The 17,532-nt window shown below is 47.1% G+C and overlaps 1 protein-coding gene across 1 annotated transcript; it reads left to right on the top strand.

The window, feature by feature from the left end:
- The first annotated feature begins 2,281 nt into the window (after positions 1-2,281).
- On the top strand, positions 2,282-15,630 carry LOC122448953 (histone-lysine N-methyltransferase PRDM9-like). The gene is made up of 11 exons (XM_043480607.1): positions 2,282-2,357; positions 2,764-2,880; positions 3,181-3,288; positions 7,436-7,485; positions 9,230-9,386; positions 10,214-10,315; positions 10,529-10,800; positions 11,443-11,510; positions 12,580-12,773; positions 14,451-14,698; positions 15,595-15,630. Exons 1-11 carry the CDS (start codon positions 2,282-2,284, stop codon positions 15,628-15,630), a joined length of 1,428 nt encoding a protein of 475 aa, XP_043336542.1.
- The last annotated feature ends 1,902 nt before the right edge of the window (positions 15,631-17,532 follow it).

Genomic DNA, 17,532 nt, shown 5'->3' with positions numbered 1-17,532 from the left:
AAGTGTTCGTCACTCACTCATGTCTGACTCTTTGCAACCCCATGGACCACCAGCCTCCTCTGTCCATGGGATTCTCCAGGCAAGAATACTGGAGTGGACTGCCCCGCCCTCCTCTTGGGATCTTCCTCACTTAGGGGTTGAACCCGGGTCTTCTGCTATGCACAGATTGTTTACCATCTGAGTCACCACAGAAGACGGAACATGCCTGTACTCATAGATTAAACCTAACCCAACTTTGTGGTTTACAGAGACCCTGCTCTGGAAAGCTCCATGGTGTTCTCCATGGTTCTGCAAGTAATACACTTTTCCTTCCCATGAGCTCTGGCTGGGTTGTACCTTCTGGCTCTACACCCACCAACAGGTAAACTCACTTTTCTGGTAACATTTCTCCATCCAGACTCCCAACCACCACTTGGCACTAATTCTACAGTCAGTCGCTTTGCTTCCAATACATGGAAATCACATTATTTTTCTGTGAGCAAAGCTACCTAAGGGCCAGAAACAGTGTCCCTATTTTATCTTGTGAAGCCAGTAGGTGTTAGGCAAACTCAGCTCAGTGGATCCACAGTCCTCCAGATCGATGCCTCGGCTTACAGAAAACACTTGCAAGGCTTTGAGACTACATTTATACCTCATTTCTGTAGACTTTTCATACCTACATCAAATATACAGATGGCTCATCAGTGCCACTTCCACTTTCAGGTTAAAAATCCTCCAAGTTTTTTCTAACATCATTATTCCATGCGTAGTGTTTAAATCTTTGATCATACGGCATTTATCTTGTGTCTCATCAGAATGTAGTTAATTACACCTTTTCCCTTGAATAATGTGGTACTCACCACATAAGAGTTCTTGCCAAAACTGGATTTGATAAGGTAGGGCACAGGGGGGCCTAGGATAAACTCCGGGACCACGGTTACAGTCTGGTGGAGCCGATATACCAGTTGAGGGCACAGGAAAGAAACATTCAGCCTGAGGACAACCCGCCCACTTGAGGATCCAGGCCTAAGTGGCCATGCCTGAAAACAAAGAAACCAGCCAAGATGCGCCTGCGCGCTGGAGGCCTGACAGACACGCCCACAGAGCAGCCAATCCCCGAGCGGTGGGGCGGGGCCTCCATCACGCTCCCCACCCTCCGGCCGCCTATTGGCCAGACTGCCTCAGTCACAACGCTGATTGGTCGCTTGTGCCTGACAGGGTACAGGCAGGCTGCTGGCCCTTCACTTCACCTCAGCGCGGAAGGACTGGACGTCGCTGAACCTCTAGCGCTCCTGGGGACAGGGTGGGCAGCGTGGCAGGACAGCGGGGAGGCTGACGGGAACGCACCCTGTGCAGACCTCGTAAACCCTTAGCCTGATGGCTTCAAATTCCAGGGTGGGAGGCCCGAAATCCTGTCAACTTTGAGTAACCTGAGTCCTAATCTGAAGGGGGCTTGCATCTCGTCAGCTTCAGGGATTACAAGTCCCTTCACCCACAGAAACACCGAATCCCCTAGTGCTGCGACCCTCAAATACCTAGATTAACCCCAGTTCCCCTCAGCCTGAGGCACCCTAAAAATACCACCCGCAGAGAGACCAAATTTCCTCACCCTAGCAGACCCTGAATCCCTCCAACTGGGAGCTCTTAAAACTCTTCCTCCACAAGACCCTAACTGTCCTGCCTGTCGGAGACCTAAAGTCCCTTAATAAGAAACCCCCGATTTCCTCAGCCTCACAGATTCCAAGTTTTCTCACCCTGCGCATTCTACATCCGCCAAAAGATCCCCAGTCCCCTCTGTCTGAGGACCCCAGTTACTTCAGCCCGTGGGACCCATATCTCCTCAAGCCGAGCGACTTGTCCCTTAGACGTAGAACATACGTTATGCCCAGATTTTTCTGAGTCCCCAGGAGGAGATCCTCAAAACCCTTCTTGGAGAAACATTCCCTCTGCTGCACTGGAACAGAGCCCTGATTTCAGCCTGACCCCAGTCCAGCAGTTAGGGGTTTCCAGGTCTCCTCAAGAATCCCTCCGTCACCCCAGACACATCCCTCCCAGTGCCTTCCCTCAGAGGGGCTGAATTGTAGGGGAACCAAAGAAACCAAATCTAGTTCACATTAGGCTGATCTGTCATATCTAGTCAGTATCCGTCTATCCCACCAGTACCCTCACCCGGACTTTCCCGTAACCTTCCTGCCCTGGACACTCCACCCAAGGAAGACACACCAGGCTCTGGACACTGGTCTGGGCTATCTCAGCACCTTCTTCTTCCACAGGCACCTTGGCCTTGAGCATTCCAATGGCCATGAGGCCGAACAGGTCTCCAGAGGAGAGCACTGAGGGAGATGCCGGGAGAACAGAGCGGAAGCCCACGGTGAGAGGTGGAGGCGGCAAACCTGGGCTCTAAGCCAGCTCTATAGGAAGGACACGGCGCTGGTCCCTGAAGCACCACAGACTGCTTGCCTGGGCAGCTGAGTGAACTTCCCTGTGACCATACACAGGATGGGAATGCCTGGTCCTGTCTGAGATGGGGGGGTGGAGTGGGACAAAACAGGACACTAGCTTCGTCAACTGCTCTGTGTCCAGGGAGAGCTAGGAAAATGCTCAGCATTTGTTCAGTTAAACAGGACACAGTCGGGAAGGAAAGCCTTCATCCCTGTCTCACACAGACCATCCAGTAGCTTCAGGCTACTCCCTGCACAAAAGGTGGAGGAGAAGGCCCAGCTCTAAGGTCTGACTTAGATTAGTAAAGCACTGATGAAATCTCTTATTTTCCTTAGGCCACAGATGCTTTCAAAGACATCTCCGTATACTTCTCCAAGGAACAATGGGAAGAGATGGGAGAATGGGAAAAAATCCGATATAGGAATGTGAAAAGAAACTACGAAGCGCTGATTGCTATAGGTAACAGGAAGTGCTGGGTGCCTGTGAGCCTGGGAAACATGAAACAGGTCTTCACCCTCAGTGTTCACTTGGCCAGCTCTTAGGTGGTTTCATCTGCTCACAGTTCCCTTTTGTGTGGAGACTAAGGAAATGTTTAGAGTTTTGTACCAAAGGGAGGTTGACTCTGCAGTGCAGAGCTCACCTCTTGCCTTATTCTAGATTCCCCCAGCCCATCCTACTGATTCCCTGACTTTGTGACACTTTCCATTGCTTCTATGCATTGTTTCTCCTTCTTAGAACAAATGTTTCGCTTCTCTACAGGTTTCAGAGCCACTCGACCGGATTTCATGCATCACCGCAGGCAGGTCATCAAACCCCAGGTAGATGACCCTGAGGATTCTGATGAAGAATGGACACCAAGGCAGCAAGGTGAGAGGCCAGGAGGATTTGGAGGTGTCTTCCTGAAACCAGCTTGGGCTTAGGTCTCAACTACATCTCAGCCAGTAGTAAGGAAAACATAATTTTCAGCATTCCAAAGTGGTTGTGGCTGAATATTGACATTAGCCTGAATGAAGATGAATGTATAGGTTTTCCAGTGTAATTCTCAAAAATTTTATGGTTAAAATTTATCATTCTTTTTACAAAGAATTATTTTTGCTAAACATTCTTAGTGAAAGGCAGTTAAAGAAACCTTAGAAATAAATTCATGAAACAGATTTAATACTAATCTCATTGGTTATTGGATTAAATCTCTTCAAAGAGGAAATGATTAACATATTATGTCAAGATATATTATTTATGTTATGTATATAAAACAAATCCCATGATCTTCTTACCCTAAGGTTAAACTAATTCTATATTTTGATTCTGGGAAAGGGTTGGAGAGAACTATTTATTCTCCATGATCTTTCCCACATTTCACTGACCAGAGATGGCATCAGGTAAATAAAATGAAGTACACTTATTATAAAAATAGAAGTGAGCAGCTCACTTCCTCTTCTGCTGCTCAAAGAGTTTAGAAGAGTTAATCTGCCTAGACTGGAGAAAACAATTTAGATAGTTCTATGATTCTCCATCCATGGATTTCTGTTCTCCCAGATTTTTAAAAATTATTTATTTAGTTTTGGCTGCACTGGGTCTTCGTTGCTGTCCATGGGCTTTCTCTGGTTGAGGTGAGTGTCTTCTCATTGCAGAGCACATGCAGGCTCTGTAGTTTGTGACACACAGGCTTAGTTGCCCCGCAGAAAGTGGAATCTTCCTGGACCAGCCATCAAACCTGTGTCCTCTGCATTGGCAGGCAGATTCTCATCCACTGTGCACCAGGGAAGTCCCTCTGTTCCCTGAGGTTATTAAAACTAGTGAAAGGGACATGAAAAGCAAACATTTGGTTGTCTGCAAAGGTTTTGACATAAGGAGAGATTGTTCATACGGAATACATACGCCTCGGTTCACCATACACCTGCACGTCTTTATTTACCTTTTTAACAATTTCTGAGTGTATGGCACACTGTTGCTAACTATGTACACGTTAGTGTTAGTGGCCATAGTGCTAATGGCTCAGTCATGTCTGACTCTGCGTACCCATAGACTGTAGCCCACCAGGCTCCTCTGTCCGTGGGATTCTCTAGGCAAGAATCCTGGAGTGGGTTGCCATCTCCTGCTCCAGGTGATCTTCCCAACCCAGGGATTGGGCCTGCATCTGTTGCATCTCCTGCATTGCAGGTGGATTTTTTACCGCTGAGCCACCGGGGATATACATACACATGGTTGTACAACAAATCTGTAGAAATGTTACATCTTGCGTGACTGAAGCCCTAACCCACTGAGTAACAATTCTCCAATCCTTCCTCCTCACAGCCCTTGGCAACCACGATTATATTTTCTGTTTCCATGGATTTGATTAATTTAGATACCTCATAGAACTGGAATTAGGCAATATTTGTCTTTTTTGATTGGTTCATTTCACTTAGTATAATATCATCAAGGCCCATCCATGAGGTAGCATATGACAGAATTCTATTTTAAGGCTTCAAAACATTCCGTTGTGTGCATGTGGATATAAGAGCTATAACATATATCTTATATATAATCTTTATCTTTTATCCACCAATGAATATTTAGGTTGCTTACACATCTTGCCCATTGGGAATAATGCGGCAGTGACCATACATGTGCCCACTATTTATTCAATATCTTGCTTTCAATTCTTTATGGAAACACACTCTTGAGAGGGATTGCTAGATCATACAGCAGTTCTATTTTCTGTGGAAACTCCAGACTGTTTTCTAGAAAGCTTGCAACATTTTACATTGCCAACAGTAGTGTATAAGGGTTCCAAATTCTCCATATCCTTACCAAGCTTGCTATTGTCTTCTTATACATATTGCCCATCACAGAAGGTTTCACTTTGTATTTCCCTATTGATTAGTAATATTGAGCATCTTTTCATATGTTTGTTGGCCATTTGTGTATTTTCTCTGGAGAAATGTCTATTCAATTCCTTCTCTCACTGTTAGTCAGCTCAGACTGCCATAACAAAGCAGACTGCATTCCTTAAACCACAGAAATTTCTTTTCTTACAATGCTGGAGCATGGAAATTTGATAGCAAGGTGCCATCGTGGTCAAACAGGTTCTCTTCCTGGCTTGTAGGTAGCCTTCATACTGGTGTATGCTTAGTAACCCCTTATCAGATGCATAGTTTACAAATATTTTCTACCATCCTATAGGTGGCCTTTTCAACTCTGTTCAGTGTCCTTTGATGCACAAGGTTTTAAGATTAATCTCATTTGTCTATTTGTACTTTGTTACTAATACTTGTGCACTTGGTACCATATCTAAGAAATCATTGCTGATTCAATGTCCTGAAGCTTCACCCTTGTTGTCTTCTAAGAGTGTTATCAAGTCTTGCATTTAGGTCGTTCATCCATTCTGAGTTGATTTTTCTTCAAGATGTAAGATGTTCACTATTTTGCATATGGATATTTTGTTTCCCCAGCACCATTCATTACAGGGATTAAACTTTCCCCACTATCTTGACACCCTAGATGAAGATCATTAGACCATGTATCCAAGAGTTTATTTCTGGCTGTCTATTCTGTTCCATTGTTTGACATATCAGTCTTTATGCCAGCCAGCTTCCTCAGTGGCTCAGCAGGTGAAGAATCTGCCTTTCAGTGCAGGAGACACAGGAGATGCGGGTTCAATCTATGGGTTAAGAAGATCCCCTGGAGAAGGAAATGGCAACCCTGTCCAGTGTTCTTGCCTGAGAAATCCCCTGGACAGAGGAGCTTGGTGGGCTACAGTCCAAAAGGTCACAAAAACTCAAGAAGACTGAGCGACTAAGCATACATTTTTTGCCAAATCCACACTCTTTTGCTTCCTGTACCTTTGTAGTATGTTCTGAAATCAGAGGCCTCCAGCTTTGCTGTTCTTTCTAAGATTGCTTTGCCTATTTGGGGTGCTCTGAGATTCCGTGTTAACTGTTGGATGGATTTTCTATATCTGAAAAAAAATTAATTGGGATTTTAATAGGAATTGCATTGAATCTTTAAATTGCTTTGGGTAGTATGAACAGCTTAATAATATTAAGCCTCCAAATCCATAAACATGAGACACCTATTTATTTATTTATGTCAGATTCCTTTCAGCAATATTTTGTAGTTTTCAACATATAATTCTTTCATCTCCTTAAGTATATTCCTAATTACTTCATTCTTTTCAATGCTATTATAAATAAGATTATTTGTCCAGTGGCTAAGACTCCACACTCCCAATGCAGAGAACTTGGGTTCAGTCCCTATTCAGGGAACTAGATCCCACATGCTGCAACAAAGACCTGGCACAAACAAATAAATAATAATAAATATATATATTTTTAATTTAGCTCTTGATGGTGGCTTTAAAAAAATAAAAAATAAATAGGATTGTTTTCTTATTTTCCTTTGTGGAATGGTCATTCTTCATGCACGGAAAGACATCTGAATGTTGATTTTGTACCATGCGACTTTCTGTGCAGGAATTGTGTGTGTGGATTTAAAGATTTTTCTGCACATAAAACCATGCCCCCGTGAACAGACATAATTTTACTTCTTTCTTTCCAAATGGAAGCCTTTTGTTTCCATTTCTAACCTAAAGCCCTGGCTAAGACTTCTAATATTATGGTGAACAGAAATGTTGATAACAGGCATCCTTGCCTTTTTTTCTTGATCTTTTTCACTGATGACTATGATGTTAGAGGTAGACTTTCAATATATGACCTTTATTATATTGCAGTCACTTCCTCCTATTTCTACAGTGTTGAGTACTTTTGTCATGAAAGACTAGGAAATTTATTAGATACTTTATGAACATCAGATGAGGAACAGATGAAGTTTCATATTTTTATTTTAATTTTAAAAATTATGTAACGCTCCCAGTGGAACCATAGGAGTTGATGATACAGAAATTATTTTCCATTCCTCCTTTGGTAATCATTGTCTTTGTCACTTTCTGGCTTAGAATTATGTGTCCTTAATTAGAATACCCAGAGTTTGGAAACATTTTCCAACCAAAACACTGATTCTTATCATTCTTTAGGTAAACCTTCTTCAATGCCCTTCAGAGTGGAGCACAGTAAACACCAGAAGGTGAGTATTTCCCAAATCCTGTTGCCAAAATATCCTCCTCATGGATCCAGTCACAGGTGAGAATAGGAGAAAACACAGAGATCCTGGAGACGGCTGCCTTCCTTCCCTGAATCTTTAGCACACTGTCTGATATCATCACCACCTTTACAGTTAGTAAGAACAACAACAGTAGTAGGCGGTTCTGTTGTTCCATTATTTTCATAATATTTCAGACTTTAAGCATTTTATGTGAATAAACTTACCTAAACCTTAAATCAATCCTACAGTACCTATAAGTAGGTATATAGCTATCACCATTATAGATCCCAAAAATGAGGTAAAAAACACTTGATTATATGTCTGAGATCACAGTATCCCTGGTAGTGCAATCTAAACCAATGCATGTTCTCTAAACCCCTTACAAACTGATTAAAACTTCCATAGTTCTATGAAGCTTATTCATACATCTTTATATCATTCATCTGAGAGATGTTTTCAACCTCAGTTCTTTTGTGCTGTGCTAGGGAGGGATATGCTAAGACATCTGACTAAGAGAAGCTTAAGGATATGCTGGGCAGTTTGTAGAGTGGACAGTCCAAGATGAAGAAGGAGACAGGATCCCTACCTCAGAGCCTCCCACTCCAATAAGAGGAAGCAACTCGCAACCCTGAGAAGCCTCAGGTTTATGACTGAAAAGCAACAAATAAGAAAATAACTTAAGGACTTCACATAGATTACCCACTTTTGAGTAGAAACTCATCATCTGGGCATCATTTCAAATGCTCCTTCTTGCAGGAGGAGTAACAACCCCTCCTCTGAGCTCTAATAGGCAACTCTCCTGTTTGGAGTCATTTGTTTAGCCTGCCCCTGTGTTGTGAGCTTTGAGATCCTAGCCCACACCCATTCATTCTCAAAAGTCCAGGCCCAGCTCAAAGCCCCTGAGGGACCCCTGAATGTTTTGTGAGTGATTGACTCCACATTTAAGCATTCATCTAGAAGTAGAAAGGTCAAAGAATGCTGAAGATAGTGTCTGTGAGCTAGACTTCAAATATAGATGCAGTTTAGGGAATAAATTGATACCAGGGATGTACGCTTACATTCTTACTGTATAAAATAGTTCACACAACAATTTGTTGAAGGTTATTAAATTTCATGTGCACTATAATATTAAGAATTAGCCTGTATACCAATTCATGGATCAGCAAACTGAGCAGAACCAGCTAGTCATACAGCCTTGTTCAAGGAGAACTGATGAGACCAGCTACTTTAATTCCAAACATTGTCTCTAGAACATGGCAACTTGCAACTTTCATCTCATTTTCTTTACTGTCTAAAAGTGTGTCTGCAAATCATCTTTTCTCCTCTTAATCTCACTGATTTCTCACCTTATTTTCCAGATGTGTTTTGTCCCCTTTGTAATTTTTCATACTTCCTTGTCCATCAGAGGGCCACTAATTAATATACACCCCCAGGATATCTCTACCAGCCCTTACCCTCCTCTTTCCATGAACTCCAGCTATTCTCCCTGCCTTGCTCTCACTTTTATGCTGAAAGTTGTAGGGGAAGAACCTTAAGATATGAATTCTAGTTTTGATTCACTATCCATCTAGGTCCTTTTGTTACACTCCAATGTTCAGACCACCCCCCCTCAAATCAGCTATTTCCAAGAACTGTCAAAGTATTAACTAAAGTCATGCATGTGAAAACACTTCATAAAGTCCTAAAGAACTAAAGAAATGCCTGTTGTCTTTTACTCACATGGAAGAGAATGTCCAGGGCACCATTAAGTAAGGAATCTAGTTTGAAGGAATTGTCCAGAGTAGCAAAATTGCTGAAGACAAGTGGCTCCAAGCAGGCTCAGAAACCAGTGCCCCATCACAGAAAAGCAAGGACCCCTGGACAGCACCCCAGACAAAAATGCGGTAAGAGAAATTTGGGGAGTTCCTCTAATTACTTCCTCTAATCCCTGTAGAAAAACTAATAAGTATGGCCTAGGTGTGTGGCATGGACTTTGGGTAGGCATGGGTTTAAGATGGACTGATCTGAGACATGAAGTTAGCACTGGGGCCTTGGGAAAATCTTATACATTTTCTGATGTCCTGATTGCTATGTGTAAAGTGAAGATAAGGATACATAACTCATACAGTGCTTGAAAGTCTTACATTAAATGCAAAAGTCTGACACCTACAATTAGTTCAATATCCAGCTGTGATGATGGGAACCGTGCTTTGTTAGTGTTTATGCCCAGACCTCTGCTCAGTGCCTTACATATCATGTGCCCTTAACATATATTTTCTGAGTAGATGTGTCAGTGAACTATTTCCTAAGTAAGAAGGTTGGGAAGTTAAACCTACTAACAGGAAGTGCAGGAAGCTATCACTGAACTGGGCATCTGTGGTCAGTGGAGCCTCAGTCTCCTGAACCTGTAGTTAAAGGGACAAGAAGCAAAGTATAGAGAATGGACTTCCTGGTGGTGAAGTGGTTAAGGCTCCACACTTCCACTGCAGGAAGTGTGGGTTCCATTCCTAGTCAGGGAACTAAGATCCCACAAGTCATGCAGCATGGAGAAGAAATAAATAATGTATCATTAAAAAATAAAATTACAAAAGTAAAAGTTTGAAAACTACATGTAAGAAATTTTTAACAAAGTGTATAGTTGGACAGGTAGGAGATCTCACACTTTCTGATAAAACAGGGACTAACTCCCCAGACCCCACCAGCCTTGCTTAGCTTCTGTTCTCCATCTTAGAACTCAGAAGAAAGGAGACTGGAGTGCAGAGGTATAGTCTACGGGAAAGAAAGGGCCACGTGTACCAAGAGGTCAGCGAGCCCCAGGATGATGACTACCTCTGTGAGTGACCCCGCTGGCCCACTCACGGAGAAGGGGGTACCAGGCCTTGGTCCACTAACCTCACCTCACCATTTGGCCCCCCGGCCATCCCCTTTCTCTATGACTTGGGGTGCAGGATCGAGGCCAAATGCCATGAATGCCCCAGTTCTTTCTGAATGTCGTTACGACCAGCAACATCACTATACCTCCTCTCATCCCTGTTCTCACCTCCAGATTGTGAGGAGTGTCAGAACTTCTTCATCGACAGCTGTGCTGCCCATGGGCCCCCAACCTTTGTAAAGGACTGTGCAGTAGAAAAGGGGCATGCCAATCGTTCAATCCTCACGCTGCCCCCTGGGTTAAGCATCAGACTGTCGGGCATCCCTGACGCTGGGCTTGGAGTGTGGAACGAGGCGTCCGATCTGCCGCTGGGCCTGCACTTTGGCCCCTACGAGGGCCAGATCACAGACGATGAAGAGGCCGCCAACAGTGGATACGCCTGGATGGTGAGAAGCACCCGTTTCCCTGTCTTCTGGCCACTAACCGCTTGTGTGTGGTGGGGGGTACTTCATGTCTACATGCGAGGACGCAGATGGTGATAACACGGTTGGCAATGACACAGTCAGCCCTGGGTACTGTGTGCCCTGGACATGAAAACAGGACTTCCCTCTAAAAGTCAGAGGAGAGGTGGGACCACAGTATACAGACACTCAGGACCTCTATCTAAAGGTCAGAGGAGAGGTGGGACCACAGTGTACAGACACTCAGGACCTCTTTCTAAAGGTCAGAGGAGAGGTGGGACCACAGTGTACACACACACAGGATCTCTATCTAAAGGTCAGAGGAGAGGTGGGACCACAGTGTACAGACACTCAGGACCTCTATCTAAGGTCAGAGGAGAGGTGGGAACACAGTGTACAGACGCACAGAAGTGACTCCTCCCTTGTGGAGCCCTTGCCTTCAATGAACCAAGAGACTCAGACTTGGAATGATGAGTAAGGGGTTTACCGTGTGGTCCGACTGGCAGGTGAATCCATGCAGGCTGAAAAGCACCAATGTCTACAGAGGGAAATAACTCTTTTATTGCTTCTTACCAAAAAACAAATAAAAGAAAGAGGAAAGCTTGTAACTCTTTCTCTGACACTCAGATCACCAAAGGGAGGAACTGCTACGAGTATGTGGATGGAAAGGACACGTCTTGGGCCAACTGGATGAGGTGAGTGCAGTGAGGCTGCAGTGTGGAGACATTGAGACTCCCTCCATCCCACGCCCCTTTCCGTCTCAACCCGGCTCCCTCCACAGCTTTCACATCTTCTTTCCTCTTTTCCCTCCATATCATGCTCTTTCATTTCAAAAGACACTAGAAAGAAGGAAATGAAAATATGGCATGTGCCGTCAAGACACAAGTCTATATGCTGAACAAAACTGGTGGACTTGAAAACGACTTGAGGAGTCTAGATTCACCAGGGACACTTTAACTCACTTAATGGACACTTACCACACACTTTATGTTTCGGTTTAGACAGTGAACTTCGTTACTGAAGCAGATCACACAACCCATGTCCTTTTGGAGAACATACTGCAGACAGACATTAGCCAATTGATTTTAGGAACAGTAACCTTATTTTTTTTCTCTTTGAGTAACTGCACAGTGCCAGGAAAACCTAATACAGGAGACCTTGACTCTATGTGGGCAACAACCTCCTCAGGCTTGGTTCCAGTGAGAAGTGGGCCCTGAGGCCTCAGAAGGAATGGGAGGCAGGATGGCCCTAGGCGGGGCCATTTTCTGAGGTCCTCCCTTTCATCAGGGCAGGCAGACAGTGAACAAACAATTACTGTTCCGTGTCTCAAGCTATATCAGCGCTCTCTCCAAGTTTCCGTGGGAGGGGGTGGGCAAGCGAATAGAACCCTGGATACACGTGAGGAGATGGGAGATAGCCTGGGGAGAGAAGGCAGGCTGGGGTGAGTGCTGAGGGCTGCGTGTTAGCCAAGGAGTACCAAGTCCTGTGGATGGAAGAGAACTTAATTCAGAGTTTAGAGGAGCTGGAGGTCACCAGCCTCACGGACAGTCCAGGTGGAAACGAGACTGGAATTGGGCTTTGGAAAATGGCTCATTAGGTAAGGAGAGAAAAGCATGGGAATTCACATGGCCTGGTCGAAGGTGTGAACAGAAGGTCCACATGAGGGGCAGCCTCAGAGGCGGAAGGCAAGGAGCTGCGCATGGTCGGAGAGTGGAGGGCACTCATCACCTGAGGTTTCTTTCCCTTTCCCGGCCTCGACCCCAGGTATGTGAACTGTGCCCGGGACGACGAGGAGCAGAACCTGGTGGCCTTCCAGTATCACGGGCAGATCTTCTACCGAACCTGCCAGGTGGTCAGGCCGGGCTGTGAGCTGCTGGTCTGGTACGGGGACGAGTATGGTCAGGACCTTGGCATCAAGCGGGACAGCAGGGGGAAGAGTGAGCTCGCGGCCGGGAGAGGTGAGTGTCAGCCCTCTTCCAGCACCCCACCCCATCCTGGGAGCCTCCGTGGTCCGATTTCGAAGCAGAGGACAATCCAGTCCAAAGTCAGTAGAGTTGCAATTAAAATGCCTCAGAATTTGATTCTTTTCTTATGATTGTTAGGAGAAATTTTTATATTAAAAATGCTAGTTCTAATTTTTAATATTTCATGCAGAAAAATGTGTAACATCACCTTCTGCTGAAAGGCTGAGAAGCAAAAAGCAACATTTCTAATACCTACCAGCACTCTGCCCTTTACCTGTTTCTTCCTCATTTCCTCCCATTTCTAAGCGACACATGTGCAGTGATGTGCATTCAGTTACTGTTCCAGTTTGTTGTCATGTGAGTTCACACTCTGTGCCAGACGGGGCTCCACGCACCGAAACAGACAGAACCACTGCCCTGGGGCAGCAGGGGCTTCATACCAGACAGGGGCTGGTGCTCTGAGGAAAACCAGCGCAGGGAACGTGCCTCGGGTCAGCGTGAGCAGAGGGTGGGGTGTGGTGCAGGATGGTGGGGCAGGGTCTCTGCAGAGATAACACCCGTGGGGAAGGATTCCAGGCAGGGGAGCAGCCAGTGCCTCAGACCCAGGGCCGGGAAGAGAGGCCATGCCAGGGGTCGCGGGAGGAAGCACAGAGGGAGAGAAGGAGGCTGGATGGGACAGGGAAGCCTCAGGGCCTGGGTCCAAGTGCAGGCCCCAGGGGTCCTCCTGGGTAACACAGAACAACCGCGCAGCTTTCTGCTGCAAGCGGCATGTTCTCTGTGCTAAGACGATGCTTTGGTTCACTTTTGGGAAGAGACAGCAGTGGGGAGTCCCCTCAGAGGTCAGTTCATTGCCAGACATGAGGGGAGAGTGGGCTGTCTGAAGATGCTTTCGAGTGAGGATGTGAAGAGTCTGACTGGAGATGTATTTTTAAATAGGGCTTCCTAGTGCACGTTAAATGGACTAAGCCTGAATGAAATAAATGAGGTATGAGTACTGGTGAGGCTGGAGAAAGGATATGCCTTTATTTTATGATATATGGGAAGCAGAGAGAGGAGCAATTTGTGAAACTGTTTGGGCAGCAGGGGCCAGAGACCTGTAGTCAGTGGGACCTGGGCCGCTCGGTCTCATCCAGTCTCAAACCCACTTCCTGCAGAGATCGGCACAAAGGCTGCTCTTTGAACAAGGAGCCACAAAGTCAGATTTACCCACACCTGCTGTAACCACCCCTGTGCTGCCTCCCACATGCAGAGAACTCCAGGCCAGGCGTCCCTAACTTAATAGACCCTTTCCCCTCACAGGGAGCCACTCAGAAGATTTCACCTAAGTCATCAAGTCTTATCCCTCAGTAGGGTAAATACCTGTGGCCACTGTGACGTGACATTTCAGACACTTACACGCAGGGAAAGTCCCTACAGATCCACCTCTATCAGGAGAGATGTTGCCTCTGATGCTGCTGGAAGGTCCCTATCTGGGTGATATGTAGAAAAGGCCCCTGACACCAATTTCCTGGATTTCTGTAGATGTAGAGAATAAGAGTGGAGTGGAAATGTGGACTATAAAGACACACTCGATGGGAGACAAATCGTGCACTGCCAACACTTAGATAATTAGTGAGGCAGGCCTGACCACGGCAAACCAGCTACCTGACCAAAAGCTTCCTCTTTCAGCAGAACCAAAGCCCAAGATCCACCCATGTGCCTTCTGCTCTCTGGCCTTCTCCAGTCAGAAATTCCTCAGCCAACACACCCAACGCAGTCACCCCTCTCAGACCCTCCTGAGACCATCCGAAAGAGATCTCCTCCAACCAGAGGATCCCTGCCCAGGCAATCAAAATCAGCGATATTCAGATCCACACAGCCTAAGCGACAAACCTGAGGATCAGGAGGCCAAGGACAGGCCCCAACCTTTGCTGAAAAGCGTAAGGCTGAAGAGGATTTCAAGGGCCTCTTCCTACTCACCCGGAGGACAAATGGGGGGTTCAGGGGTGCATGAGAGAATGAAAGACGAGCCCAGCACAAGCCAGAAACTGAATCCAGAGGACACAGGCACATTGCTCACGGGGGAAGAGGTCTCGGGAATTATGAGAGTCACATACGGAGAGTGTGGGCAAGGCTCCAAGGACAGGTCAAGTCTCACCATACACGAGAGGACACACCCAGGGGAGAAGCCCTATGTTTGCGAGGAGTGTGGGCGAAGCTTCAGTCAGAAGTCAGTCCTCATCAGACACCAGAGGACACACACAGGGGAGAAGCCCTATGTTTGCGGGGAGTGTGGGCGTAGCTTCCATCACGGGTCAAATCTCATCTCACACAAGAGGACACACACAGGGGAGAAGCCCTATGTTTGCGGGGAGTGTGGGCGAAGCTTCAGTCGGAAGTCCGTCCTCATCACCCACCAGAGGACACACACAGGGGAGAAGCCCTATGTTTGCGGGGAGTGTGGGCGTAGCTTCCATCACGGGTCAAATCTCATCAGACACCAGAGGACACACACAGGGGAGAAGCCCTATGTTTGCGGGGAGTGTGGGCGAAGCTTCAGTCAGAAGTCCCATCTCATCACCCACCAGAGGATACACACAGGGGAGAAGCCCTATGTTTGCGGCGAGTGTGGGCGAAGGTTCAGTCAGAAGCCCGTCCTCATCAGACACCAGAGGACACACACAGGGGAGAAGCCCTATGTTTGCGGGGAGTGTGGGCAAACCTTCAGTAGGAAGTCCGTCCTCATCAGACACCAGAGGACACACACAGGGGAGTAGCCCTATGTTTGTAGGGAGTGTGAGTGAGTTATGACCAACAAACCACACCTTATCCACAGGAGGATTACTGCAGCCACCCCATGCCTCAGCTCTAAGGGGGCCTCAGAGAACGTCTGAGACCCGTTACTGTCCACAAGAGCAAGAGAAGAAACTTCCCATGTGGTCCAGGGGTCAAGAGTCCAATGCAGAGACCCACGTTCAAAACCTGATTGGGGAACTAGCTCCCACAGCCTGCAACTAAGACACAGCACAGCCGAATAAATAAAAATATAATAAATATTTTAAAGAAAGAGTGCGATAAGCACAGAGTTACTTGTTAAATAGACCTTCCACCTTCATGACAGGAAAGGAGGTAGATAAACCGCAGAGGGTTTCTTAGGTCTTCTGGAGATGTTCATGCCAGTTGCCTTTGTGGTTTTTTAGGTCTCCTCTTCTAATAAATTTTGTCTCCAAAAAATGTGAATCCCAGGCTATGTACTCATTCCCCCCTTATCACTGACAGCAGTGGAGTCCAGTCGTAGCTGAACCCCTGGGAAGGCATCATTCTGGAGCCAAGTCAGTTAGGTCACTGGACAGTCAGTTCCTGGGTCCAGGGAGAAGAATCTAGGGTTTGAGACAGACTCACCAGGAAAGGGATTCCCTGGCCTCCTGCGAAGTGGGGCCCCTCCTCCTTATAGACCCTGACTCTCCTTTGGCCTCTCCTGGTGGCCCTCTGGTTCCCTCTGACTTCTGTAGCCGCAAAGGTGAAGGCCACGTGCACGTGTGTGTGTGCGCGCGCCTGTCTCAGCATGGGCCATCTGGTCTCTGCCGCTCCCTCAGGGTCATCACAGCATCTGGACTCCAGATTCGACCACAGGGGTCCAGTTCTCAGCCCTGCCCCAGCAGCTGTATGAGCTGGGGCAAGATGCTCAACCTCTCTGTGTCTCTATTCTCATCCGTGATATGGGGTGGGAGCACCAGCATTTTGGTCTGATGCGTAAGCACAGGTGGAATCTGGCAGAGGCTGGCTGAGAATGCAAGCCCCACCTTTGCTGTCCTTTGTGTTTTTTTATTCAATCTTTTTTATTTTTTAATGGAAGGATAATTGCTTTACAGAATTTATTTTCTGCATGTCCTCCAGCCCCCACACCTTCCAGGTCTTCAGAGCTAGACTAGGAAGGGGCCGTTTAGGCACTGGGCTGCCCTGATTGAGGGGGTGTGAGGTCAGGGGTGCGAAGGGAGGCCGACCTCCCTTCGCACCCCTGCCGTTCCTGCTGAGCTGGGCAGCCCCAGGGCCCCTCCACAGACAGGCAGTGCCCACAGTCGTCACCCCTGCTGAGAACAGAGCCTGGAGCCGCGTTTGCGGGAAATCCCTGACCGTCCCCCATCCCACCCCCACACGGAGCGTCCTTGAAGCCCACACCGCAGCTTCTCTCTGCATGGGCCTCGTACCTGTGCCCGGGTGCTGTGGTCAACGCTGTCGTGCCTTGAAATTCTTAACCTTGGAATAGTTCGTCCTTACACTTCCCTTTCATGAGTGAAGTCTGATGCGCCCCGGGGTGCGCTGTGAGCAGGGCAGATGCACACACAGCACGGGTCCCGGGGTGACCAGGCTGCACGAGGGGACAAGGTGGACACAAAGCCCCCCCACCCTGGGTGAGTGAGGGTGGGACAGCACCAGGAAGCCACGCTTGCTCAGGCCCAGAACTGAGCTCCGACACAGAGTGGGGGCAATGGGGTTCTTAAGGTCGACCACACCCTCCCCTCTGTGAGTGACCTCTGTCCTGGCCTGATCCTTTCAGAAGGTGCTCAGGAGGCTGAAGTCCGCCCAGCCACCAGAAGACACCAAGGGGTGAATGGGCCATGGGGAGGGGGGCGGAGGATGCGAACTCCAGGACTCGGGGCAACGGCCCTCAGTTCCCTCCATGTGCCAGGCTTGTGAAGCGTCTCTACATGAACCGTGTCAGTAATAACCACCCACTATTATTTTCCTGTTTCTGTCATGCTTTCTTAAAGGA

The sequence above is a fragment of the Cervus canadensis genome, chromosome 10 (genome assembly GCF_019320065.1).
Source record: "Cervus canadensis isolate Bull #8, Minnesota chromosome 10, ASM1932006v1, whole genome shotgun sequence".
NCBI classification, from domain to species: domain Eukaryota; kingdom Metazoa; phylum Chordata; class Mammalia; order Artiodactyla; family Cervidae; genus Cervus; species Cervus canadensis.
The sequence above is the reverse complement of the archived record's forward strand: the minus strand, read 5'-3'. Positions and strand labels throughout refer to the sequence as shown.

Coding starts and splice junctions, on each gene's coding strand:
- LOC122448953 (XM_043480607.1), top strand. CDS start 2,282: ATGAGGCCGAACAGGTCTCCAGAGGAGAGCACTGAGGGAGATGCCGGG. Junction 12,774..14,450: donor TGAGCTCGCGGCCGGGAGAG/GTGAGTGTCAGC, acceptor CTCTTTCAGCAG/AACCAAAGCCCAAGATCCAC. Junction 14,699..15,594: donor CCCAACCTTTGCTGAAAAGC/GTAAGGCTGAAG, acceptor CCTTATCCACAG/GAGGATTACTGCAGCCACCC.